This window comes from Pocillopora damicornis, chromosome 5 (assembly GCF_964200805.1).
Source record: "Pocillopora damicornis chromosome 5, jaPocDami1.2, whole genome shotgun sequence".
In the NCBI taxonomy this organism is placed as follows: domain Eukaryota; kingdom Metazoa; phylum Cnidaria; class Anthozoa; order Scleractinia; family Pocilloporidae; genus Pocillopora; species Pocillopora damicornis.
In genome coordinates this window covers 1062115-1089841 of record NC_142674.1, presented here as the reverse complement: position 1 = coordinate 1089841, position 27727 = coordinate 1062115, and the positions used below count along the sequence as shown (strand labels likewise).

General features: G+C 37.6%; 2 protein-coding genes across 5 annotated transcripts; one reads left to right on the top strand and one right to left on the bottom strand.

Moving 5' to 3' along the window:
* Positions 1 to 1106: 1106 nt before the first annotated feature.
* LOC113683709 (uncharacterized) lies at positions 1107 to 20556 on the top strand. Of its 4 annotated transcripts, none has more exons than XM_089207740.1 (33): positions 1107 to 1551; positions 3744 to 3891; positions 4383 to 4446; positions 4837 to 4867; positions 5175 to 5228; positions 5388 to 5483; positions 5606 to 5677; positions 5812 to 5889; positions 6317 to 6379; positions 6494 to 6592; positions 6770 to 6844; positions 7507 to 7581; positions 8060 to 8117; positions 8819 to 8893; positions 10946 to 11020; positions 11625 to 11696; positions 12085 to 12138; positions 12555 to 12617; positions 13022 to 13126; positions 13309 to 13386; positions 13926 to 13988; positions 14546 to 14629; positions 14958 to 15020; positions 15481 to 15543; positions 16097 to 16159; positions 16711 to 16773; positions 17171 to 17233; positions 17405 to 17551; positions 17795 to 17870; positions 18117 to 18228; positions 18339 to 18398; positions 18732 to 18839; positions 19332 to 20556. In XM_089207740.1, the coding sequence occupies exons 1-33, from the start codon at positions 1366 to 1368 to the stop codon at positions 19440 to 19442; spliced, it is 2697 nt and encodes an 898-aa protein (XP_089063866.1). In that variant the 5' UTR covers positions 1107 to 1365; the 3' UTR covers positions 19443 to 20556. The 4 variants fall into 4 exon arrangements, with proteins under 4 accessions (XP_089063866.1, XP_027056780.2, XP_089063868.1 ...); XM_027200979.2 differs by having other exon boundaries at positions 12073 to 12138; XM_089207742.1 differs by lacking the exon at positions 16711 to 16773.
* LOC113683707 (uncharacterized) lies at positions 20281 to 25529 on the bottom strand. Its single transcript, XM_027200978.2, has 7 exons — positions 25125 to 25529; positions 23847 to 23953; positions 23339 to 23419; positions 22504 to 22617; positions 22025 to 22090; positions 21629 to 21732; positions 20281 to 21243 (listed from the first exon to the last, which is right to left on the bottom strand). The coding sequence occupies exons 1-7, from the start codon at positions 25357 to 25359 to the stop codon at positions 20748 to 20750; spliced, it is 1203 nt and encodes a 400-aa protein (XP_027056779.2). The 5' UTR covers positions 25360 to 25529; the 3' UTR covers positions 20281 to 20747.
* Between the last annotated feature and the right edge of the window lie 2198 nt (positions 25530 to 27727).

Below are 27727 nucleotides of genomic sequence, written 5' to 3'. Positions count from 1 at the left end.
AACAAAGAAAACAACTAAACAACTAAATAATAAACAACTAAATAATAAAAAGGAGTCGGGTTCTGGCAGCCGGATAACCAGGAAGAGGTGAACAAGTCAAGCTGGCTAAGTCTCCGTTGCTAGTGCTTTAGTAGGGACCTTAAGCAGTCAGGACGGCAACGCCAAGGAAGACTTCGATTAAAAAATGAATTTCTGCCTTTAATTAGAGTTTTAAAAATTGCTGCATTTGTTTATCGTCTCATGCAGCTCCACACCTCAACTTCAGCATAATGTATAAAAGAAGCGTTGAGTTCCCAATGGAAATGAAAATAATTTGTCGTCGCGGTTTCGGTTCGCAGACGACGCAAATTGTGATGATTTCACGTTGTTGTTTTGCATAGGACGGTCATGACTTGCACGCACAACTGCGTCAGATGTACAGGGCATAGCAGGTTTCGTTCGAGACAGACCTCATTAGTCTGTAGTGCATTTTCGTCCTTCTTGTACATAACTTCACACATGATCAGCACGCGCTCTATAAAAAAATAGGGAAAGAAAATGTGTTTTTTTTTAATATTATGTATGGCCTGAGCTTATTGTGAGCTAGATCATCATTTTGCCTTGATCAGTTAGGGTGATTCATTCTTTTCTTTTGGTTTTGAGTTAGACAAGAACTTTTTATATATGTAAAGCAGATATTGACCAATTCTTAGAGCAGAATATATGAACAATAACCAAAAACGCTAGTGGTAACAAATATTATTGTGATGACATTGTAAAGAATTAAATGTATGTATACAAGATAATACTACTCCAAAAATTAGCGAGGGGCTGACGTTAAACCCCTCAACACACCGAGGTGATTAACATATAACTTCTCCCCATAATATCCATACATTGTCTAGCAAACGGGTAATGAGAATGCTCCAACTCATCAGGTAGTAGTTAAATTGATCTAACACCAAAATTTCATAACTTATACAAGGTAATGTGAAGCAGCCAGGAGAGAGAATTGAAGGGCTTACCTGGCTCCGCGCTCCGGGAACTGCGATGCAACTTGGTCCGGCTATGGGCTAAGGACTTTCACAAAATATCAAAGTTTCACATTTCTGGCTCTCCTGTTATAATTAAGCTTCTCTTTCTTTGTTCTATTCTTCTATATTTACTTTTTCGTCTTACTTATTTGTTACTTTTCGCTTGTTTCTGTTAGTATCAATCAATCCTTCGTTTTTGTTGTTGTTTTGTCGTGGGAGGGGTAGAGGGTAAAGTTTTTTAAATCACATGACAGTAAACCCTTGTAGACCCGACCGTTTGAACTGCTCATGCGCTGTAGTTGTCAACTCACGTACACTCTAGTCGGCGAATGAACAACATGAAATCAGGGAAATGGCGATGGCAGTATTCACCTCGCGGCCTAATTCTCATCCTTTTGAGGAAAGGAGAGTTCCTTTAACGGAGCCGGTAAAGATAGGACGTTCAGTAGCGAAGAGTAGACCAGCCACAAACAATTGTATCTTCGACTGCAAGGTCTTGTCGAGGAACCATGCTATCCTATGGTATGAAGACGGGAAGGTCAGTGAAATAAATGGATTATCATAACTGTGATGTTTACATCGAGACATTATAACTGTTGTCTGCAAAGCTCTTTCAGCTAACTAGAAAGTAATTTAAATCTTTTAAATTGCACAATACGATTTAATCTTGAAATCCTGAGTAGTGATGTAAGTGGTTGTTCAATTTAAAGAGTAACGTTTTGAACCAATTCAATGACATTGGTGTTTCGCCGCTGAGAGATGATACTAAAACTTCTTTGTCGAGAGAAAGATTCTTCCTTTAAAAGTAACATATAAAAGTTAATCTCAAGGGTCCTTGTTACATTTATTATTGCGTGAATTTTTCCGGAAACACAACTTGTGATTATTTTCGACTTGTCACATGCTACTTACACGTTAGCTGTATTGATCTTTGATCGAGCAACTTTTTTGTGTGGTTTTCTTTTTCTTATTGGCAAACCGCCTTCGATTTAAAAGCCGGCACAAGTGGAGATAATCGTCTAAACGCTTCGTTAGATAAACTATCCCTTCCAAAAGATTATGTGTTTTGGAATTTAATTAATTTAAAGGTTATATGTTGAGAATTTGTTTCTTTTGTAATGCAGTCTTATTTGAAATTCAAAAATTTATTTGATCGTAGTATGTTCTGTGGCATGCTTTCATCGTGTGATTTCAGTTTCAATGCCGAACTGCAAACGAAATTGTTCTTCTCTGCTAAAAAGTTTGCCTTATTTGGTTCACATCCTCCTACTCTTTCCTGTCTAAGTTGGAGGTGTCAACAAACTTGTCTGAACCGCAGCGGAAATGCTTTCATTCAATTTGAGTAAATACCATTTTGTTTGTTCAAAAAATTGCTAATTTTCAAATGTATATGCAGGCTGAAACACATCATTTTGTTTGGCAAACATTTTAATGAAAGTTACCCAGGGTATGTTCTTGCAAAGCAACTAAAACTTTCAAATGAAAAAAGTTATTCTGATATAAGAATTTCATTGTTTACATTTCTTTACAGTTTCAACCAGTTGGAGGTACACTCTACATGTAAATTTACACAACTGCTCATCAGATAAACTGCATAGTAGAGGGAATAATAGTCTTAGTTAATCGTGTTTCCTGTTTCCTTTGATTTATTGTACATGAATAGAATGAACTTGACCTGTAATGAAATGTAGCAATGCAAAAGTGCTGTGCCCCATTTACAGCTGATCAGGCATATCATGATATCAGTCAAAATTATCAAAACATTTGTTTTAAAAGCATGAAGTGGCCATTGATACCTGTATGTTGCAAACCAGCTTATCCTTGTATTTAATTCAGTATTCATAGTATTAATTGGTTGTCTAAAAACCTAGAGAATGTTGTATTGATCTAATATAGTCTGTAAATACAGTAAAGAGATGATGTTATGTGGTTACTTAAATGACAACAGCAAGGTACAGTCATACCAGCAAGTTCTAATTTTTCAAGGAAAAATTGTCCAATGTATGGTGGAGTCCAAAATAATATCCCAGTGAACAAAGTCTGGGAAAAATGGTAGAGAAGAATTTCCATCAGAATTTTTTGTCACAAAAAAAAGTACCCTTGGCAAGTTTCCTTGTGTAGTCACTTATACTAACAAATTGTTCTCAGCAAGTATTCCTTGAGCAGGTTTCTATATTGATAATTTGACATGTGTGATTTTAAGCTAGAGGTCTTTTGGAAAAAAAACTGTGGTAAAGATATTTTCGCATAAGGACTGCTTAAGAATACTTGAGAAGAGAAAAACAAAGAAAATAATTTGGTAGAGTGAATTCTGCTCTCATTAACTATATTTACAATGTTACATGTTGATACATTCATTATAGGTATCTTTGATATGTGTTCATTATAACTCTGCATGCATTATCCTTCTCACAGCTTCTGTCAGTGGTTTTTTTTCTAAAAAGGACTGACACAACCAGATGATATGTTTTGAATCTCCAAGCAACTCTGCCCATTGTTACATTATTCTGTAGATATATTTGTCTTTCTGAATACATGAACTAATTGAAAGTCACTCAACACAATAATTACCCATCTGAGACAGAAATTTAAACCTTGTTGTGAATAACTTATGTGTTTATGAATTGCAGATTTTAGCATCATTGAGTAAATTTTATGAATCTCAGACTATGTTATTCATTGATATTAGCTGATATTTGAAATATAATATAAATGATTTTGTTGTTTCAGTTCTTCTTGCAAGACACAAAAAGTAGCAATGGAACTTTTGTGAACAATGTGCGGCTTAGCAAAGGGTCAGAGGAGAGTGAGCCAAAGGAATTAAAGTCTGGGGATATTGTTCAGTTTGGAGTGGATGTAGTGGAAAACTCTAAAAAAGGTTAGAGATTTTGCTTAACTTTGTAAGATTCCATGTTTTATTTTTAAGAGTGGTAGTGCTGTGCAGAAGGAGACTTAGAGTCGGTTATTGAGATGAAGCCTAACCAAAACCATGGTCTTACACAATCAGTGGGCCTCAGGCTTTCTATCTAAAAGGATTGATTTAATTAAATAAATGTCCTTTCACTGTACGATTTCTGCTGTCTTTACACTGTTCACAAACATAAATGTTCAGATAAAAGGTCTAGCTGAATTGAGGATTGATTGAATGCAGTTTTGTTAACAATAGCTAAGCTTTTTTCTAAATAATCAGACCTTAGTGTTCCAAAACCTGGATTTAAGGGTTTAAGGTTTAGGCTCATAGTTGTGTGTTATTAGACAAGATATCTAACTATGATAGCCCTTCTCTCCATTCAGGAGTATAAGGAGGTGATAAAACTGACAAAATGTTCATATTTGGACTTAATGTCTTTTTCATTTATTGGTTCTCAGTAACTCATGGCTGTATTGTGGCTACTGTGACCCTGTTTCTACCTGATGGAAAAGAAGCAACCAAGTAAGTCATGGTTGTCAGGCTGTGGTTATTATAAGCTCAGTAAGGGTTACACATCAATCAATTCAAACTTTGACATCCACTTTCCCCCCCCCCCCCCCACCCTCCACACAAGTCCAGACATTTTAACTTTCACTGACAAAAATGCATCAGATACTACTGCTTTCTGTGGCATTTTCTGCCATTTTAGTGTTGAAGATAGTTTAAACACAATAAAATGTATTATTTTCAAATCGAATATAGCAGTAGACAGTTGAAAGCAAAATAGAAGTACTGGTTAGAGAAAAAACACTTAACTACATTTATTAATGAAAATGAACACACATCACTATGGTGGGGGTTTGAGAGACATTGCACTCATTGATAACTTGATTATGATTTAACTTGTTGCAGGAGTGGTGTTCCCAGAAGCTTGTTTGCATTGGTATGTTGTTAAAGGGCAGTTTTCCTTTAATCCTTTACTCTTAAGATAAACTATTAAATAATTTTCTTTTGCCACTAGTCAAGATGTAGGGTGATAGCAGTGATAGTATTGATAGCATTATCCAACCTTTGAATAACTAGGCACCAGTAGTTTAAAGAGCAGGTAGCACTATCCAATGGATGAATGGTCATCCAGTGGATAAGTAGAAATAAAACATACCAATTATTAAATATTGATTAGAATTGATAATATTAAAAATTAATATAATTCTTAAATTCCTATAATGTTGTTTCCACTCTCACAACAGAATGAAAATGGCATCCAAGCACAAGAAATATGGCAGTTATCCCAGTATTTACAGGTAAATGTAAAGCAGTATATCATGTTTGATTAGTGTGTCCTTATTATTTGCCATTCTTGGGTTGATAAGTGAAATTTTCATGCAAAAAAAAGTCACTTGTCTTGTAGTTATTTTAATGATAAAATTCAATTTCTCATTACCTCTTTTTTTGTTTGACAGGATGCACTCTACAGAGAACAAATGCTGGAAAACAAACTGGCAAATCTTCAGAGACTTATATCAGACTCAAAAGGAGCAGTGGAGGACAATACCCAGGTAGTTGCTTATGGCATTGGTGTGTTTTCTTTAGGATGTCTTGATGGCTATGCCTTTCATGTATACTGTACTCTGAATTTTAAAGTTGCATGGACATGTATCTTTGATTTTTTCCTTTTCAGTCATTTGCTCAAGAGGACAAATTGCTGTCAAGATTAGAGATTTTGGAAAATCAGCTGGAAACTTTAACAAAGGTAAAGTATGGAGCACCATGTGTTCACAACAAACATTTGACGTATGAACATTAATGGTCAAAGTGAGGATTTTTCAAGTAAGCTTGTCGAGTATGTGGACACAGGAAAATTAAGATGGCATTTATCTTTTCCAGAATTTAAATGAAGATGACATAAAAAAAGAACTGCTTGTTCTCCAAGAGGAAAGACACAATTATGAGATGAGGGCAAAGGTGGGTGTTTTGTGTCAGATTTTGATTTTTATCCTGAGACGTTGTGGCCTTAGGGTTAGAGCACTGGACTCCAATTTGAGGGTTCAGGTGCCAGACCTGGTCAGGACATCTCTTCCAGGAGGGGGAAGAGAAGTGATACTCCCAGTCACTTCATGCTATGGAAACTGGGATTGGTTCCAGCTGTATGACTGTGCAACTGGACATACTGATTAGTATAGACTTAACCTTTTTTTTTTTTTTTTTTTTCCTGAACCCCTATGATTTTAGTATACATGTAAACCTTATCGTAGGCAAGTATATGTATCTACAGTTTATGGCATTCCTTGCATGAATATGGAAGTTAAGGTGATTTCTTTGTGTTTTTCTTTGCTTGTAGATATGGTGCTTCTGATAACTTACTTTAGATATTGTGCTTTGTCTCTCCTAGGAGTCCCTCAAAAAAGTGTTGCAGGAAAAATTAGAAGCTATTCAAAAATTAACTGAAATAGAGGTAACTGATGGTTTAAGTGTATTTTATTGTGTAGAGCCAATGGAAAAATGGTTGTAAGTATACATGTGAAAAAGCTTTTTATGTAAGTTGTACCTTTTGTTCTATAATTTGTAGAAATCATGTAACAACGCTGAGGATGAATGTCTTCATTTCAAGTCCTTATATGAAAGATCACAGCAAGAACTTAGAGATTTGGCTGAAAAACACAAGCAGGTAAGGGAATGGTGTCACCCCTGTTATGTTTTTCATTGGTGTCAGTCAACTTTATGTAATTCATATTATGTTATAAAGCTCAGTTCCTTACTGTGGTGGTAAATCTCACTGATGTTATTCTTACCCTTGTGTAAACTTCTCTTTGACTTACATTGTAATTTCTTCTTAACTTGCCAGAGATTACAAGAAATGCAGAGTCTTCAGGATCAAGTTGAAGAAGCTGAAAAGAGACATTCCGCAGTTGAAGAGCAGGTGAGTTAATAGTGAAAATGTTTTGTTAATTTGAATGCAGTTAACCATGCATTGTGTTCAAACTCAAAACAACGAAATCAAGGCATCTGAAATGCTCAAAAGTTACCAATAAAGTCTAAGCCTACAAAATGATGCCTGGTTTGATCATGATGACATTGGTTCATTGGTGTATGCACATACATAAAGAGACCAAATTTTTACCAACCAAGAATTTTTTACTTATGTTTGTATGTCACTAGAACAACCTACAGTGACTACAGCTTTAAAAGAAGATCTTAGATCTTACCTTGAATTGTTTCTTACTATAATGAAACTTTTATTATCTCTTTCATGTACAGGTAACCCCTAGCAGTTTGATATGTGACATTTTTTCACCTTTCGGAAAGGTTTAAAAAGCTTCCTTTCTTATATCAACCTCATACAGCCTGACATCAGTATGCAAGTTCTCTATACATTTTCTATAATTGTATTAGGAGAATTTGTCTAACAATCAAGAGCCTCGAGGGTTCATGATCATTTCTTTTATTGTCATGACCCTAATGTTTGATTCAAGGATGGTACTGTTGGGAGAAATTATATGCTCTATCTCTCACAGGGGTGTAATAGGGTGAATGTCTTTTTTTCCCTTTTGTTTTAAACTTTGAATTATGTTTTATTTGTAGGCTCTTCAAGAGAAAACTGAATTTGAAATGAGACTAAAAGAAGCAGAGCTTCGTGAAGCTTCATTAGCTGCACAGGTTTGTTGATATGAAGGAAAGAAGACAGGCTTTGGAAATGTTAAGCATGACTTCTTCAGCAAACAGGAAACAAAAAAATCCAGTCTCTCACCAGCTGCTCACAGCCATTTTCATACTTAGTTAAGATATCTGCATAATTTGTCGACAAGACACTTTTTGCAATTTTGTTCAGGGTTGATGAAAGACAAGTGGAATGTTTAGTCAAGTCAGAGTTCTTCCCTGTCATTTATCATCGGCATAAGCATCATGTTTAAACTCACATTTGTGAGCATTTTTATGACATTGGTCTGTTGCTGTTTTCTGTAACTGTTTATTAGCAAATCCTCAGACTTTGTCATTGGAGATCTTCTAACTTTTGCAAAATAGCAAATACCAATCTTAAATGCTCTCTCAGTGATTGTTTGCTGACCCATTAGAGTGAAAACTTTGTGTGCTTCTAGATTAAAAGTAAAATTTATTCACTACTTTCTATTTACAGAAAGAATCTTTACAAGCAGAATGTGATTTTAAGAAAGAACAAGTTGAAGCAATGAAAGGTAAAATAGTTTGTGGCCTCTATCTGAACCAAGATCTATAATTTCTCTACTGATAAAAAGATTGCATGCTCTGTATAACAAATGTTATACTCCTTGGCTCACCAATTTGATCAATGTAACTGCAGTTACTATGATTGAGGGCTTTAACCAAGTTGATTTTAAGACTTCAAAATTAAATATTCCTCTTCAGAGAATTTGGATCAATGCTAGTATCTGAGCAAATGTGCACCTACCCACCCCTCCCATTACCTAATAACAAGTCACGATTAATGTTAGGTTAGGAGAGAGGTGGATGTACAATTGTTCAGATACTGACACTAATCCATTTTGCAGTGTGTCTTAACTTCTCAGCCCCAGTTCAACTCCTCCAACTTCAACTTTGTAGACTAGGCAGTCTTGACTATGCACATTAACAAGTTTAACAAGTCAGTGGTTCTAAGAGGAATTTGACTTCAGTTTCTTCACCAATAAACAGAATTTCAAACAGAATTTGTTCAAACTTAGCAAGGTGTTTCCCCTTTGCCAGCAAAAGTCAGCCTAACCAATAAATCTGCCTGCCAATTCATTTGCACACACTTATACTTTGACTCTGAAAACAAGAGAAAAAAGTACAATAAGAGCCCTTAGAAGATGTTTTTACTCTGCCTTAAATTTGGTTTTGTTGATTGTCATTCTAACCATGTTTTTGGCATGATTTTTAGTTCACATTGACAAAACTAAAGATGAACATCGCCAGCCAGGTGCTGAGTACAAATCACCAGTGATCCAGCTACAAGGTATAATTTTATTTCAATTGCATGACATTGTGACAACAAAATTTATTCTACAGGTGTAGGTAAACTGGCAGCAGGTGTAGGTAAACTGGCAGCAGGTGTAGGTAAACTGGCAGCAGGTATTACAACTTTGGGGAACTCCTTTGCAGTAACATTGATCTGACTTGGTACCAAAATTAATTACATGCACATGTAAGAGATTAGATTGTGGTGTAATTTCCATATCTGCATTATCTGATCTGTTCCATCACTCTGACCACATGTTTAGGCAGACATCAGTCTGTGGTTCATGAACTGTTGGCTGAATGCCAGCTTGTTAACTTGTATAAACATTTGAGAGGACTGGGAGAATTTTAACATTCCTAGATGGGTTTTAAGTTGAGCTATCAGCACGAAAGCTCTTGTTCTCAACAAGAGCTTGAAATGGAAAATATGCATTTTTTCTGGTTTGTTTATTTTACAGGTAGGTTGAAAATTTATTAGCTCCATAATATATTTGCTTTTCCTGTGAATTGGTTTTAATAGTGTTAATTCTTTAAAAGATGGTGAAGAACTTTCAGATACATGCACTGTTTCTTCCTTTGGGAACTTTCTATTTCTGCCTTTTGATGAATTATAATCTATGAATTTGAGTTAGAGATGGTTAAAAATTTTCTTGATGACTTGTCTGAGTTTTTTGTGAGGAAGCTCGTTGTTAAGGTTGTTCATATATTCTGTTTCTGTCTTCTTCATTATGTACTTTGGCTTATTAGCTGTTTAATAAGGAAATGAATATCTTAAGTTTGCATTTTTCATCTGAGAAATTAACAATTTGATCTGCAAATTTTATTTATTTCTCTACTTGGATGCTAAAGTATGATGATTTAAAACTTTTTTTCCCAATATTTGAAACTAAATCTTTCTAAGAAAAGTTTGACATTGATTATGCAGAATTCTAGATGAATTTTTGTGAAATTGCAGCCAAAATTTTTGCTGGTATCTCAGTATTCCAATACACATATTTTAATATGTGCAAACAAAACAGGTACCAGCAGGTACTTATTAGTTGTCATTGTGATACTGTCAACTTTTTTTTCCCAAATAAACCCTTTGAAATTAGTGGATAACTAATCCCTTAATCACCCAGGGATAAAGTGCAATAATATTTTTATTTTGATTCATTACTTATGATAATTAACATTAATAATCAATGTTTTATCTACTGTAGTAAAATTTATATTCATGAATAAGAAGGACTTATGCTAGAAAACATAGAATTTTGTTATATAACTGATATACTAAATTTTTATGAGAAAAATCTGATTTGCTCAAAAACCTAGTTTTATCTTGCTGGTAAAATTACAAGGAGATGTGCAAAACATTTTAAAAGCAATGTATTATAGTTAATTTTGGTTTTAGGTAAAGACATAAAAATTCATTTTGTAGGGATGTAGGGTCAAAACAAGAAAAATCTTTTCTAAACCATTGGCCTGCATCTCACAATTTGCAAAATTTTCCTCAAGACTAATTTATTTGTTCACTGGTTTATTGGGTTGGAGTGAAGTAAAGAAAAATGTAAAGTAGACTGTTTGTGTTCTCAGTCAAGTTTGCTCTGAACTAAAACAAAAAAAACTGTGAACACTTTGACATGATTCTAACAGGTCAAGTATGTGCTGATTAATAAAAGTTAAGTTCAAGATGTATGCAAACCTCAAAACAAGGGACTAATCACCACTTGAATGAAGATTTAGATATATGAAAATTCACATATTTGCACTGCGGTGGAAAGATGAAATTAGAAGATCCTCGCAGCTAAGAACACTACTGAAACTAGTAGTTGTAAGTAGGACTTGAAAAAAATTTTTGTTTTCTGTTTAGTTTTCAACAGCTGATCTGCCTTTTCATTGAATTACAACACTCCATCAGTGTTTCTGGTGTCTGTTGTTTTTATGAGTGCCGTAGCATAAAAACTCTCCATGAAGAGAATGAGTTTGATAATTAAAAAGATTTGATTTGCTTTCTGAACATTGCTTTGACAGTATTTCTTGCATGTTCCTTATTTGTTGGTATTTGTAGATGAAACTGTCATTGAGACTGTTGATGTAAATGGAACAAGAGAACTGGAATCAGTACCAGAAAGTTTGGATGGTGGTGAGTTGTACAGTTCGTACATGTCTTGACATTTATAGCAATTGTTGGCCCAGGAACTTGTCCTCAATAGTCTGATTGAAATTTTAAACTTCAAGCTAAATGGAATAGACAAATATGTTGTGGAAAGAGTGCTCTTTAACCCTGAAACTCTATTAGTGACCAAGGGAAAGTTTCTCCTTACATTATCAATACAATACCAAGCAGACAGGTGAGGAGAACAACCAAAATAAATCAATTAGGGGATTATTAGCTGATCAATTACCAAATTCTTGGAACTAACATCATAAGAACTGTTTGAGACATTATAAGGAGCTTATCAAAAAGATCTTGGAAGTGAAATGGTCAAGGTTCTAGCTCTTTTAATCATAAACCTCTGCAGCGTACTTAACTCTCCATTTTCTGCCCTTGCGACAATTCTTGATGGAGGCAGCAGTTGTTTTTCAGATCCCTTTCCTTCTCAGGTTGTTACATAAACCCTCTGAAGAACATACTCAATTACTTTACACGATTAGACTTTAACCTATTTTCTCTTGGTATTACATTTGGCCCAGCAAAATAATGTAGTTTAAAACTGTTAATTTTTTTTGGTTCTATTTCTTTACAGAAGATGCAATAGAACTGGAAGACATGGAGGACGGTGATCATTCAAACACAGATGACGTTAAAATCCTACAAGGTTAGTTATGATGTAGAGTCCTCGAGATACTAAATGTAGAGTATAGTTTCACCATTCTTTTGTCTGTGAAACCTTGAAACATATACACGTCATTTTTTTCCCTCTCAGTTCAAGTTGAAAATCTCCAAAGTGAAGTTAGTGAAAAAGACAGGGTTTATAACTGGGTACTGGCGAATTTTCGGGGACTCAGATGAAATGCTATGGGGGGGGGGGGGGGCTGGTAACCAAGGGGTGAAATGGCATTCCATCCAGTGGGGATTAGTAACACTCCTCGTTGTTTCTTGGCTTTTTGTGAGTATAGACATTTTTATAGTGGTAGGTCTGGATTTCTTTGTGGTAAACAAGTGGAAATATTGTGCCCATTTCTTGTCAACAGAGCAAATAGAAGAAACAAAGTCGTCGTTACACAAAGAAAGCCAGTGTGAGGTGGCGTTCTTGAGAGGTATGCAACCAAATTAAAAGTGATTGTTTTAACCGTAAAAAAACTGAATAAAGATGATAACACTGTTGAAATATTTCAGTTTAACGGAGAGAAAAACAAGTCACTCGTGTTATCGTAGGCTCATTCTAGTGATTGGCGTTGATCTTAAATGGCTTGCTGTGGCTTAGCCCTTGACTCTCGAGATCTGATTATTAATTTTCCCTTATGGTTGTCACACATTTCTCTATATGTTGGAAGAGAGAATTTTAAGTTGTATCACTCAAGAAAAAATCATGAGCCGTCTGCTTGGAAATGTAAGAAAATCGTAAGAAATTTTTGAAAGAAGTTAAGTACTCTTGGCTAGTTATTGGTAAATGGTTCATGTGTTGCCTCGCAGTTATTTTTTATTAAATCCTTTTTATTCCCTTTTTTCGTAGGCGAGTTAGAAAAGTCACAACTAACTGCGAAGGAAGACAGTGAAAAAATTCGCTCACTTGAAGGTACGATGTGGCTAAAATCGTTTTTACCGTCTGTGATTTCTACGTGTACGTGTACAGTCATGGCCTCTTATCTAACTGAAGTGTCTCTCTAGTCACTGGCTATATCAAATGTGTAAACCATCTGGAAACAACCACCTCTAACATCTCTAGCCTGCAGTGCACGCGTCCTATTAGTGCGAGCTAACGTTGTAAACTCGCGATCGTTTATCCGACCGGCCCTGTTTGATTTGGAGTTAGAGTGGACGGTGGGGGTAGGGGGTGGGGGAAGGGCGAAGAGAAGTAACCTTCACTTCCCCACCCCTACCCCTCTCCTTATTTTGACCGACAACCGCCCTCTTGGTACAAATTTCTTTCTCTCCCCAGCCTAGACAATCAATATATCGTGTTTCTTTCTTCTATTACAGAGCAAGTGGTGGAGCACCATCTTCAGGACATTGATAATCTGTCCATTCCAAGTGACATCGGTGGTGATGAAGGAGACCATTTTGATGCCTCTCAGCCTGTCGCTAGTAAGTGGTATTTATTTTTCCATTTTCCTATCCCCTTTTACAATGTTGTCACAGAGGATTTCGTAAATTTCATCCAAACGGAAATTTCTGCCATCTCGAAGCACAAAAATTGTGTCAGCTAAACAGCGCTTCCTTAAGGTATTCGGTGTACGCAGTAATTCAATTCTTTTTTCTGTGAACAGATCATGATGACCATGACATAGATAAGATAGATAACAGAAACTTGTCTGATGAGATGGATCTTGTCAGAAGACTTTATGGTAAGAAAAGAAGCTTGTGCTATTCTCTGTATTGGTTTCAAATAGCTTGACTTGCATGTATTGTACCTTCACGTTGATACGGTTAAGGCACTTTGTCCACCAGTTTTTTCACTTTCTTGGTCCTTGCTGAGGTCTCGTATCAGCTAAAAATTACATGGAAAAACGATGAATCAAATCAAGAACACACACAAGTGTATAACCTACAGCTCATAGCTGTGAAAAACAAGTCGCAACTCGTAGGTTGTTGTTGCAGATTATTTTAGAGTTCCTTGCGCGTGTTCTAAAAGGAAGTACAGAGCATGTTCAAGGAAAACCTGATTAGCTGCGCCTTGCACTAAGAGACTGCGAGCTGGCCTTTAATATGAGTGCTACAGGACGCGCTTTTCTCCGCTCGTGAGAAGATTTGAGAAGAGTCGGGGAGAGGCTCGCTGAGGCTCTGGCACTAATTACCAGTGCTAGACCTCTTGCACTGGCAGGCAACACTCATTATTTCTGCATTGTTATTTGCAAATTCGTAATTAGTTTCCTTATTTTGTCAGATCGCATCTGTGAGGTGAAAACCATGGCTGAAGAGAGGCACTTGATGATGATTAGGTGGTCTGGTGAGTAGTGGACATTCATTGAGACGGTGCAAAAAATATTCTCAATCTCATGTCGCATGATCGTCCAAGGATTGGTTGCAACTTTTATTGGTTAGCATTGCCCGTGACTGTGTAAGGCTTACAAAAAAACCAGTCAAGCACTACATAGTCCTGACCTTTACGCCAGTTTCAGTTGAGTTTTGAAAGTAATCTCGGATTGCATCGGTTTTGCTTTACTTTGCTCTGTGATTGGTTTAGAAAACTCGCGCCGCTCTCTCGACCAATCAGATACAAAACTAAAGCCAATTACGACTTGGTCGCCCGCATTTTCCCGCGCTTCAGGCAGTTTGCTTGTTTTTTAGTCCTGATTGGCTCTTTAGGATATTTTTCTTTCTTCTGATTGGCCATTGTGATTACTATGATTTTGGGCACTCATTGGAGGAAAGCGCTCTAATGTACACAAAACTACAATGTCATTAGTATTGCTGTATGTGGCTACGTTTTTCCTTGTAAATGCGCTCTAAAAATTACAAATTCTTATAAAAAGTCTCATTTTCTTGTTTTAATTTGTTTCTCAGCTGATAATGATGACGATGACGAAGATGAAATAGTTGCTAATGATGTCACTGCTGAAAAGTCGCATCGAGAGGAAACTTCTGGTCGTAAGTGATGGATTTATTGTTATCGACCTTATAAACGATTTATAGCGCGTTTCTTTCGTCGTAATGTGAGATGCAAGACAGGCTTTATGTGATTTGGTATGTGACGTACGATAGCGTAATGTGAAACATCTTAGTTTGTTCTGTTACGAGATGCTGATGGCATAACTGACCCAGTTTTCAGAACTCTTTTTAATCATGAAATCTGAGCGGTCTGTAAGGTCGACTGTGGAAGACTCTTAAGAAAATTTAATACACTTTCTATGCCTTTTATCTGTGCCTTATCTTTTGTTGTAAGTTGTTACTTACATTACCATGGTTCTTTCTGTAGATCAACCACGGAACGCAAGGCAATTGTTGCAAGACAGTTTACACAATGTACAAGACATAAAAGGTAAACAATATTGCATTGTTGGCATGTTTCTTCACAGATATTATGTCGCTGGTAATATATATTTTCGTGCACTCCTATTGGTCTGGGATTACAACATACATTGCTATTAATACAAATGATTTACGTTTTAATATTATTTTTATTACAAATATTGGACCATTTCCTGTCGTGCGTTAGTAAGCATTAATGTGAGCAACACTATTTGGGTTTAAAATCGTTGTATTTTCGTCGTTTTTTGTAAGAAGCAGTACAAAATTTGGTCCCGTTGAGGGGAAACTTTTCACAATTCGAATACGTAGTGTTTTAGTTGAAAAAAGGAAATTATAAAATTAATAGAATTGGCTTTTATACTTCCGGTACCAAAGAGTTAAAGCCACAACGGAGTTTGACAAATTTTCGTGTGCCCATTAGTCCATCTTAAAATTTCTCGATTTGACTTGAAGTTTGTTGTAATTTTCAGGAGAATTCATTGAAATTGGAAGAATCATCGATAATGAGCACGAAGAGTCGCAGCATGTGCAAGGTTTGTAAACTCTTACAGTTTATTACATCAGAAGGAAATAATCGTCAACCGTGACAATGAGGTCCAATATTTCGTATCTGTGACGTTTTTAACTCTTTTAGTTTCATGTGTTGCTTTTTAAAAGCGGCAATTCCTTTTCGGATTTGCTGTTGCAAACATGTGGACAGAATTGTTACTGAGTAAGAGATGCAAAATTCAGCTGCATTTTGTCTAGAAAGTTTTCTGTTACAATTGGCGTACATTACCACTTCTCATGGAAACATTTTTCGCTATATTCAGAGGTGGTAAATAGAGGATGCCTTCGTGTTGCCGTCGGCAGCAGTAGGAATGACATGCTAATCGAAATACGGTTTAAGTTATGAGCTTTTTATTTCGTGCGTCAAATATAGTCACTGTATCTCTTCCATTTGGCAATTTGCCTCCCGTTGTGTGTAAAAAAGCACCTGACAATTTTTATTCTACACATGAGCTAAGTAATAATGGTTGTTAAAAAACTCTCGAAGGAGAATTCGCTCTTGAGATAGTCGCTCAGATATATTTGTTTTGTTTGCAGGGCAACTGAATGATACCCAACAAGAACTGAAGGAAAATAACGAACTTGTGGTCGAGTTGCAAGGTGATTTTCAGTTCTTACCAGACTCTTTCTTGTTTTTAGTGTGTTCCTAACAATACCTCGGCAGAGATTTTGTTAAAAGGAGGTGTGGATGGTCACGTATATTCGTGAATTTGTAAAAGTTGCTTTCCATTTGAACAGAGGTTACTAGTATTTGTGTCATGCTCGGTCACTGACCTAACTTCCGAGGTCGAGACTTACAGAATAAAGGTAATTAGCACAAGGAGGAGAGGAGACCTTTAGGTAGGAACAAGCAACTGCAGGAAGCGCGGGAAAACGCGGGTGACCAGGGAGTTTTAGATTTACTTGTGATTGGTTGCGAAGGTGGTGCGTGTTTTCTGAACCAATCACATCGATTTTCCTAATGTATCAACGTGTTCTTAACACTGCTGACACTCACAACAGTAACTAATTCATATTTACCACCTCATATTTATTTTGCTGAATGTTTCATAGTTGATTTTATTTATTTAATAAATCTTTTGTTTTAACTTTTTTTTCCTATTTTATTTTGTCCGTTTTTATTTTTATTCGGCGTTTTCATCTTATTTCAGAGGAGCTGAAAAATGCGCAGGCTTATACAAAAGACTTCAAACAGCAAATTTTAGACCTGAGAGGTACTTTGCCGTCTCACCGTTACGTTGCTTTGCTTTCTTTCACTCGTTTGACTTCTTGTATTCACATCATTGAAGTTCTCTCATTTATTTTGCTCTCTTTACCTTTCCCTTCCCGTCATTTTGTTTAATGTGCGCTGTGATTGTACATTTTTGGTCTCGAAGCTACTGTGTATTAAAAACAAGATATATTTATTTTAGAGTAGAATATGGCGCCCTCTCAGTATAGCGGTTTTTCGGGTGCTCGATCAAAATCAAAACTCCCCCAAACCACATGCAGCTACACAGGCCAAGTGAAATACCATCCTTGTCTCAAACAAAACAAGGAAAGTAAAATCTACGATGCATTTTGGTTTTTTTCCCCTAAAAAATTAAAGTTTGTTTGCTTTTGATTTTACAGACAAATTACTTGAAGAACAAGAATGCACTCGGAAAAAAGAAGAATTTGTTGCGCAACTAAAACGTAAGTTAATTGACCTGTAACTACCAAGATTCAATTTGTAATTCTCCCTTCTGGCTGCGTTGTGTCCTCTTGTTAATGAGTTAAGAGAAGGTACTTGTTAATCAAAACTAGGGATTTAACAGAATTCTGTATATTAATTTTATCCCTCGTTGAATCGATCTTAATGTACAGGAGAACTAAATGAACTGTTACGAGAAAAAGATCTCCTTGCGTTGGAGAAAAAATGCGAACATCACGCCACGGAAACCGCCATCAACAATGCGCGGGAGATGCAGAAACAGGCAGCAAGGAGTGCGAAGGATGCTAGCAAGAATAAAGGTCAGTAATTTCTATTGTTATGAAGAAATGGGACGTCATTAATGGTCTAGGAAGACTCAAATAATTTCTTTAAATCTGGATTTATTTCAGTGGGGTGTTTAGATATCAGGCTTTTCTTTGCCCCACACAAGGAGTTGTTGTGGCAAGTGATTGAAAATTTTTATGTGGTCGAAAATGTAACAAAATGAAAGAATATTATAGTTTGATTTCAATCAGCTTTTTTTGTTGTGGTTGCTGCTACAGTGGAGCTGAGTGCAGTCACAGACGATAATCGCATCCTGAAACAAAGAATACAGATCTTGGAGAGCGAGCTGAAAAAGTGAGTCGCAAACTTTTGAGTTTCTTCACCAGAATACCCGAACTCAATGACGAAGTCGTTCCCTTTTCCTTTTTTTTCAATCTGTTTTTAGTCGACCTCATCCCATAGGATTGATAGGTCTCTTTCACTGTCGTTTTTTACGACTGTGGAAAAGATCCTTCAATCTAGCGGATCAATTCTTCGGAATAAAAACTATCAATAGCTTATTCACTCATCTGATCGTTTTTTTTCTTTCCATGAACTTAGATACCGCAGGGAAAACAACCGCTTGACCTCTGATCAATCCCGTCTTCAAGCAACGTACCGTGAGATCGAAAACCAGAGCAAATTTTTGAGCGAAAAAATTATGCGTCAACAGGTTTGTGGAGCCCTTGACAATTTTATCGAAGGGTGCTTGTGCTTCCTAATGCGTTTAGGTGGCCTTGTTTTTGGTTAGCGGTATAAGCAGTGTGCTGTTTGTCATTTCAGACTACGCTACAAGGCAAGATTGAAAGGGAAATAACGGAGAAAAAACTCACTGAAGATCAGGTATTTAAATTTGTTATTGACTAAATGGTGCTTTTCAAGATCGGGAATTACGCTTTTATCGCGTTATAATCAATCTCGCTGGATTAATTTCTCTTCGATGACTTTCCAACAATCTTATGAAGCAAATCTAATCCAAACTTTGAAATTTTGCGCGAAGAAATTGGCGTGCAACCGGCTAAATTTATCCCTTTGCGCATGACCGAAGTTAGACTGCTGTTATGGAAGACTTCAAACAGGTATACAGCGAAGGAAAGCGTAAAACTGGCGTGTAGCGCGTAAAAAATATGTCACAGGTGTGTTCAATCATATTCATATTCCTCTGATGTGGTTTAGGCTAGTGCCCTCGAGGAGCGACTTCTTGAAACGGAAGTGAAGCTTCAGAAAACGCAAGAGGACGCTCAGAGGAATATCCAAAAGTTAAATGACGCTAATTCACATCTGGTGAGTTTTTCTCTACTTGTAATCCCTTCACAAAAGTGCAACTAGAGCTAATCTAATCGTTTAGTTTCATTTGCGTTTTACTTCTTGAGAGTCTGCCAGTGCGGCGTAACTTTAATTTCAGCCCCTTTGTCAGTACAAGGTCAATTTAAGCCAAATTTCCCCTCGGAAGCTTACCTTTATGACGAAGTTTCCAAACTTTATATGCACTTCGGGTATGCTAGGTTTGAAGCTCAGAAATTAGGCTGCCGACCAAATGAGGCGGCTCAAAGATGGCGTGCGATATTGAAGGATTATGAGTGCTTTTGCTCAGGAGTGTTATTGTACCTTGCCGAGCGATCGCCGGCTCAAACCAGCCAGTGGTCGCCCCTTTTTCGTCTGGCGCCTAACGACAACCCTGGGCAGGTAAACTCATGGGAGTAGCTTAAGGTTTGATCGCATTCAGTTCCGGAATCATATTCTTATGAAGTGTCTTCTGGATTTTTTTGTTTTCAGTGGACGTACATCAAGGCTGGTTTGGTGGCATTTATCGCGTTCATTTTGGCATACGCTCTTGGTCTTATTGAACTACATCCAGGTGGAACAACTAGTGTTCTCTGGAGTTAACGAATGTTTCCTCTAGTTAGCGTATACTTTGTACTATTGCAACCAAGACGTTTCATTCTTTTGAAAAAGGAAATTTTGGCGTTCTTTCGGACGTATCTAGTGCGTTACTTTATATACAAGCTTTGCGTGACAGGGAATCGTGCTGTGACAAGGAAGAGGCGTAGCGTGACGCGCCTGATTTTGTTGGGGGGATTGCATAATCTTTCGTAAAAGAAAGAAAATTGGATTATTTGGATTATTTGTTTGAAAAAAAAATTGCCTCCCATAATTATTACTTATTAATGTCAAAATTGGGCAATCCGTTCGTCGCTCCATTTTATTTGATATTGTTCTTGTACGAGTTGGAAACGTTTTATACTGCATGAAACAAAGTTTTGTGTTCCAATCAGGGTGTGCTGCCCTTTCTCTTTCTTTGTCCATCAATGATTACTTTTCTGTTTTCTCGCGGCAATGTTTACTTTCAGGAAATTCTATGTACCCTTAGTCAAGAAAATCATTGAAACTATTTCCATCGAGAGAAAAGTCGGTCTAGAGGAGTTTAAATCGAAATGTGTACTTTTGAGTGGGGAACGAGGAGGGGGGGGCCTTTTGCAAAAGAACTAATCAGCTCACTTCGTTAAACTCAGATGCCTTTAAAATCTTCTGTTAACACCCGTCGAATGGTATTTTGTCTCGCCTAGGTAACCTTGTGTTTTACAGGTCAATAAACAAATTTTATATTAATTTGGCTTTCCTTGGCAAGTTTTATCAAATTCGCTACTTGGCAGATGGCGGGAAAGTAACCTAATGGTATTAGTATTGCTTTATATCAATTCCTCACCAACCAGGTTTGGAAACATTCATTTTAAACGTTTATATTTTATTTCATCATTTCTTTGTTTTTTCTCACTTAAATACCCTCATTTAGTCAAAATAGATGATGGGTTTTCCGTTTCAAACGTATTCTAGATAGTTTGTCATTTGAACTCTTTCGACATCTTCATTAGTGTCGCCGTTTTGCAGCCATCTTTCTAGCAGTCTCGTTATCCCAAACGTTGCATATACGGTTATCGATTTCTACGTATCACTAGGATGATCGATTTCGAAATAAAACTGCAGGTTCGGACAAATATTAGACGGACTTTGTCTTTTTCCTTGTGCTCTTTTGGTTGGTTTGTTTTGGATCTTATGGTCCACACACCACCAGGATAGTTGCTAATCAATCGCGCAAAGGATCAAGCGGGGAGGAGGGAATACTCATAGTCTAGCTAACAACTAGAACAACCAGATGCTAACGAGCACTCTTCCGGAGACGAGAGTGTTAGATCATACAAAGGACTCTGGTAAACTCCAACTTGGCCGACCAGAGTAACGCGAAGGGTAGCTTCGGTTTGGTGTACCAAATGCTGATGTGAAGCTTGTGTATAAATCTCTTTGTGGCAGTCGATCAAACCCTGCCTCTAGAAATCCGTTGTGATTGCATGTACACACAGGCGAAGTGTCTACAGTCACAAAGCTGTAACTATAGGGGTGGTCGGTTGAATACGACAGGGGCTTATCTTCTAGTAAAATCCCTTCATCAAGGTAGTCGAATTGATAATGCTGCCTCGCGCATGGCATTTTCTTCTTTCTCCTCCGGCGCGTGCGTGGTGTTGCGTTGGCGCTGACCGCAGTCGACTCCACGCTTCCAATTGTTGAAGTATCCAAGTCTAAACCACCATTTTGCTTGCTCAGCGGCAGAGTCCCTCCATTTCTTACCCCACCCCTGTTAGGATACTTGTTAGCTTTTACGTTCTCTTGGATGATCTGCTCATCAACGACACTGTATACAGTGGAGAGAGGAAACAACATTACTACTTAATAATTGGGACGACTTGGCTCCTGGTCATAGTACCCTTCTTCCCTTAAGTCAAGTACCCCCCCCCCCTTTTTTTTGAGGGTCCACAGGTACATTCGTATCTCGTGTGGAGAAGTATTCTCCCAAACCGTTATACTCGTGGATGGAATGAGGCTCTGGGAAGCGACCAGGGCTAGAACCCAGACCTTTCGGTTCGGATTCCAGCGCGCGAACCGTACTTGTACCATGTCTGCAAACTCCTTGATACTCGCAACAAAACCGGCATTTCATGAACACTTCGACGACATGAGAAAAAATTTAACGATTTAAGCACGAACGTAAATAAACTAGAGAGTAAAAGGAGCGTTACCTTCGGAGATGATTGTCATAGACGAGGAAGACAATAGCCAAAAGCCATAGCAGCAAAAACAGAAGTGGAAATAGAATCAGGCACACTGCTTCTGCGCTTGAGATCTGAATGAGATCACACAGTTGGTTACGTGATTAGAACAGTAAAATCAATATCTTCAAGTAAATAACGATTTCCAGCAATGGCCCCTCTTCGAGACTCCCACAAAGGTCTGGCGCTCGAAACGAAATTATTTTTAAGTAATTCCCACAGCAATTGATTAAACTTTTTCAGAAAGTGAAGAGGTTTTACAGATTATTGGTGTGTTTACTACCTCTGAATCGGATGGTGCCCCTGAAAGGCACAATTACTCCTACAAGGGAGGGGATTGGGGAGAGGGTGGCTGTGAAATTCTACCTTGAGTATGCGCGCTACGTCCTCCGTATTTTCAGGATCATAGTAGCAAGAAAATGTATTGTTAACCTGAAAAACAGAAACAATTTTAGTGTTACTTTTCAAGGACTGGTCAAGATTTCAATAAAGAGCAAAAAAATTGGGAAAAGAGGCAAAGGTTAAGGGTGAACAGTTAGCTTCTCTGCTCGAGGCTAAAATTGTTCCGGTACCTATAAGTTGCCTGTACTAAGTTATCTTCACTAGACATTAATTTATATTCGAAATATCTTTTGGAAAGCTTTCTTCGACTACTGTCAACTTTTTTTTACATGAAAATTGGAGGGTTGTCCAATACACCCAAACTGAAATTTGATGCCATCATCATTGGTGATGGTCGTTTTATGATCAGATAGAGATTAGCGCGAGCATTTCTTCTTTACTGAATCGATCGAATCAAGTTAATGCCAGTTCAAACAATATCAAACCCCTTAACCATATCTCACCGTTCCGTACAGCTCCATGTATGTTGGCACACAGTCCTCCATGGTTAAATCAGAGTTCCAAGCACATGAGCTGTACCTTCCGAACAGGTCACTGTTACCAAACGTAAAAGAACACTGTAAAGGAAAAGAACGGAGCATCAAGTTCAATTATCATCCAAGGAAGGGGAAAAAAGTGTCAAAATATCCAAGATCGCTGCTCTGGTTTTCAGGCGATCGTTATTGGCGCTTCGGCACGAGTGATTCTTAGAAATTATGAGACCATGAGCAACGGACTGATAATTAGTACCGGACCCCTGCAGGCCCTGCAGGCCCTGCAGCGCTAATAATGAGGGCTCTAGTTTTGCCTCACTACGCTCTATCATTGGTTAAACAAAAATTGTAACACTTTCTCGACCAATCAGATGACATCTTCTGCTTCTGGTCCTTTACTAGCTGTACTATGGTAAGATGGAAGTATTTACTGAGAGCGCCTCAATGGCTCCATGTAAAATCTACCCCCTCCCTCCCCCCCCCCCCCCTTAGCTTGACCTGGAATAAGCAGTCAACAGGCTTGACTTTGTGAAATAGGAAGGAAAGAAACCACGAGGGGATCTGGGAGAGGTCTGGAGAGGAATAACGTCCAGAGAACTCCTTACCAGGCGACACTCTCTTCGCTTACTGTGTTGCTTCGTGGGCGCATTTTTGTCCCTTATGCCCAGAATGGAAGCTTTCAACAGGTAGATTTCAGACCATTTCTCTTATCAATTATGGAAATCTGAAAACTCTACACCTTCAATTAGAGTATCAGGGGAATTTTTGTACTCAAAGTTCTTTACGAAAACGCAAGTTCGACAACCTTTTCGCAGTAAGCTAAAGCTTGCTCGTTTTCCATGAGAACCGCTTCAAACTTTGCTGTTTGGCCAACATCGTACATCACCTGAAAAGATTCGCAGCACATCATAAGTAATCTGAATTATTTTAAGAAGCATTTCTCTCAGGAGCCTAACGAAGAAGCTTGAGAAAAGCCCAACAAATCCCGTGAAAATTAATTTTTTTCGATGGAATTTTATCACCTTGCCTCGATTTCAAGTGATGGATCTAGTTCGCCTTCGCCGTTGATCAAAGACAACGGGCAGTGCCTACACCTTTAACTAGAGTATCAGGGGAATTTTTAAAGAGTAATAAAAAATTGCACTCGTTCACCAGCTTGTCACGCAAATTGCGTAACGCTAAATTTTTACATCAATTTTCTCAAATTCCCCCTCTTCTGTGTTCCGCTGGTAAGAGTAATGCAGCCCCTTGGATGGTTTTCAATAAAAACATTCATAAACACTATCCTATCTTGCGATATACCAAATACTTACGAAAATTTTGACGCAGGGACCGAATTTCTCTGTTCGGTGACTACAGGAACCCTCTTGAAAAAACTCTACATGAGTTACCACGCAATCGGTAGAAACTAATCCTCTGCCTGTTTGAGAGTCGAAACAGAGATGTGTTAACACCTTAGGAATAAAATTAAAGTAACATTTCTAACTCGATCACCAAGAGTGGGTCGCCAAGGAGTAAAGGGTCTCCAGGGAGCGAAAAAAACCACAAGGGGGTGGAGAGGGACACAGTGGACCCCCAGAACGGGTTCTCTACAATTATCATATTGTTTTGGGACAAGAGGGAGGCACAGTGTAGATTGAAATTCACTAAGTAGGCGTCAATTTGACGGCTTTTGCAATACACCGACACAAATGCTGAATACCTACGCAAAGGAGCAAGTACTTGAAAATGTTCCTAAGTTGTTAGACTAGACTATCATGATATTAAACTAGTAGAGATAGTATTGTTCAGCTGAATAATTTTGTTGTTTATTCTGTCAGATAGCAGAATAATGCGGTTTCAAAGCTTTAATATCGGCCAAGTGCCGGAAAAGCTTACACAATCGAGGTCTTTTTATTCCCAAGGCTGTAGAAGACTCGGACGACAGAGGATTGTCGTCCACATCGTAGAGGTGACAAGCACATGACAAACGCATCAGGAAACTTCAAGGGATCACGGTATAAAACTACCGTAACAAACGACATTGTAAAAGTACAGACTAATGTCGAAGCGGTAAACAGAACTGAAAGAATTCTGAGATAATTATAGCGTACAACAAGTACAGTCTAGCGGAACAAACGCACTGAAATCGGGAATAGCATGGAAACCTCTCAAATTGATGTCCTCAAAAGATTTCACTTTCCAAACACATAATATTCTATTCATTTATTGCAAGAACTGCTTGGATCAGTGCCTACAAACTATACTATTTTTTCCTGCAACAGATGTGAACCGTGAACACAAAAGCCGATCTCTTTGTAACATTCGTAGAGGTTAATGAGCGACGATTTAGCAATAACTCAAGTGCACGTGTGAAGTAACGCAAAAACTACCAAAAAAAGTTTAGTTCTTTAAGAAACCACTTCACTAATCCTGTAGCAAACAAAAGTGATGACCCTTCGGTAGATTTACATTTACACGGCTTTCATTATAGCTTGCTTGCCTACCTTGCAAATTACAATAATGTTTACGATTCTGAAATCGACAAGCTGTCAGACGACAAACAGTTCCGCAGACTGAACTCAAAACTTGAAACAAACTAAAAACTTTACCTTGAACATAGGGCCGCACAACGTAGATTCCGATGAGTATGAGTAAGATAAAGACGATAACGACACAAGGAAGGCAGAAACAAAGCGGACATCGAAGTTTGTCGGCAATATTTTCGCGCATAAGTTCATGTTTACTCGCTCGGGAACGTCGTTCAGTTCGAATATCTGCTTTCTCCCATTTCGATAAACGCGGTTGAGGCTTTGGCGCTTCATCTGGCCGCACAAAACTCGCCATAAACGCGTTTAATTATCCCTGGACGCGCAGTCTTTGCTTTTCTCCGTCTTTTCCACTCCGATCGACGGTAATGAGGAGATAAATTTGCTATTCATTTATGAGTGTGCTATCATTCCCGAAGAGCAAGACGTTTACAAGCCACTCAAGATTACAATGGACTCAACACAAACATTTGATTGGTGAACGCTATAATGATTAATCATGCGTGTCACAAATGCAGATTAGTTGCTTTAGTCTTGTCACATTTATCATCACGAGCTCTAATTTGAACAAAAAAAACGTTTTTACTGAAATAAATGACAATTACATAATGCAAAATCTCTTTCTTTTTAATTGTTGGCTTTCCTGTATCGATAGATTCGCGACAGAAAATCCAGTGAGAAGAAAAAAAGCGAAATTGATCAACTGGAACTTGCGCCTCACTTTGTCTCCGCCTCTGTCCGAGAGCGAGGAAAAGACTGAACAAAAGTAATAAAAAGCAAACCAACAAACAAAGACAGAAAATAAGATGATAACGAAAAATGGGAAATTATTATAATTTGAAGGATTTCTAGAAGTAGATAAGGCTGAAAGATAAGGCTGAAAGAAAACGCACCGACAAGAAAATGGTATGAAAGATATAGAAATATGTGTTTTACTAGAAAAATCTAGTCTGGGAACCGTGTGCTTCACTTTCTGTGGATATTGATGACGTCATTTCCCGTTTCCGCTGAGTGAAAAATACCGAGTCATAATTCCGTACCCAGATTCTACCTTGTAACTGAAATGCTCGGCCTTAGAAGGTCTGGGTACAAGATTAGGGTAGTCAAACAGCAAGGAAGCAGGAATAAGCGTGAAAAATGATGTGAAAGGACTGAGAAGTTTACTGCAGATAAAAATATTTGAACAAATTGTGGTTTCTCGAAGGCTTGCGGTGCACCACTTTAATCTCATCATTATTTATATTACAGCAGTAATTTGACCCAGATTTCATATGTAATGGCCAAAATCAACTTGAATTTGAACTGCTAAGAAATTGACGTAATTTTTTGAGTGTAGACAGAATATTGAAAGTCACTCGCTCTCAGTATTAGCGCTCTTCATTAAATTTACTGTCGTTAATCTCGTACCCAGATCCTACCAGTTTAACTGTAGCTGAAATGCTTGGTCAGGGTGCAAGACTTCAATGTCGTATAATATCACTACAAGAGGTCATATGGGTTCCCTTATGATCCATTGATCACTACATGAAGCTGTGATAATGTAAAAGATTAAAATAAAGGGATCGGTCATTATCTGTTGCTTGCTCCTCGGTCATTTTGCGTACAGTATAAAGAAAGATTTTTTTCGTCTTGTCATGTCTTGTGCCCATGAGGAATGGGAACTCAGATTTTTTCTTTGTGCCATGCTCGTGACAAGGCGTATAACATCTTTCTCCTATTTCTTTACCAAGTTCAAAATTTACCATCTCTCTTATTCCATACCTACAATATGTTCTTTAAAATTTCACTTTTCTGTTCTTATCTTTGTTTTGTGAGATCTTTGCTAGCAATGTTAATCTTGCAACACTCTCAATAAAGAACCAGCGATTGGGGCAAATCCCCATATAGGCTTGGCCAGACTTACGAACAGAAACAGGCGAAGTTGTGGAAATTTTGATGACTTTTTAGGCAAGGTGAGAAAAATAATTGGGGGCCACGGTTTTAGCTGAACTAAACCCGTTCCCCTTTCCCCATTCACCATTCTCCATTCCCCATTCCCCATTCCCCATTCCTTATTTCCTATTCCTAATTTTAGCAATCTCCTTTATATTTTACGATAGCGGTAAAAATATTCTCTATGGACTATGTTACAAGTTTGCTTTGTATTAAAACAAAATCAAGTTATTCAAGTAACTAGACGTTAAAAGTTAAAATGGTGAACTTTTGACGATCTGTAAAAACGGAATGGAGAACGATCTTGTCTCTTAAAATGCCTCCGTTTTGTGTGAGATACTTCATTGACAACGGGATAAAAATGTCATCTGTACAGCGCAATAGATCATTATATGTAAGCAAACCAAATATTTTATAATAGCGTATAAAATTACGACGGCTTGTTTCCCTTCCTTTAAAACTGTCCTCGTCTGATTTTATGTAGCCAATACTTGTCAAAACTTCAAGTTTTTAGTTATAAAATATGATTGTGAACTTACGCTAAATAAAACACAGCACCATAAATAATACTTCTGGCAATTTGTTCTTCAGGAATTTTTCCAAGATAAGAAAAGCTAGCGAACATATTTTTGCCAGTGATTATAACGTCTGTTCAGAGCGGGTGGTTAACAAAATTAACCAATCACATCCGAGCTGGCGAACGTTGTTTGAAAACGACGCTTGTTTTTCTAATT

Bases quoted from the DNA above. Each gene is read 5' to 3' on its own strand.
- LOC113683709 (XM_027200979.2), top strand. From the start codon at position 1,366: ATGGCGATGGCAGTATTCACCTCGCGGCCTAATTCTCATCCTTTTGAG. The intron at 4,868-5,174 runs GTATGTTGTTAA...CTCTCACAACAG, and splicing joins CCAGAAGCTTGTTTGCATTG to AATGAAAATGGCATCCAAGC. The intron at 5,229-5,387 runs GTAAATGTAAAG...TTTGTTTGACAG, and splicing joins AGTTATCCCAGTATTTACAG to GATGCACTCTACAGAGAACA.
- LOC113683707 (XM_027200978.2), bottom strand. From the start codon at position 25,359: ATGGCGAGTTTTGTGCGGCCAGATGAAGCGCCAAAGCCTCAACCGCGT. The intron at 22,091-22,503 runs GTGAGATATGGT...TCTGTTTTTCAG, and splicing joins ACATGGAGCTGTACGGAACG to GTTAACAATACATTTTCTTG. The intron at 21,244-21,628 runs GTAACGCTCCTT...CACTGTATACAG, and splicing joins TATGACAATCATCTCCGAAG to TGTCGTTGATGAGCAGATCA.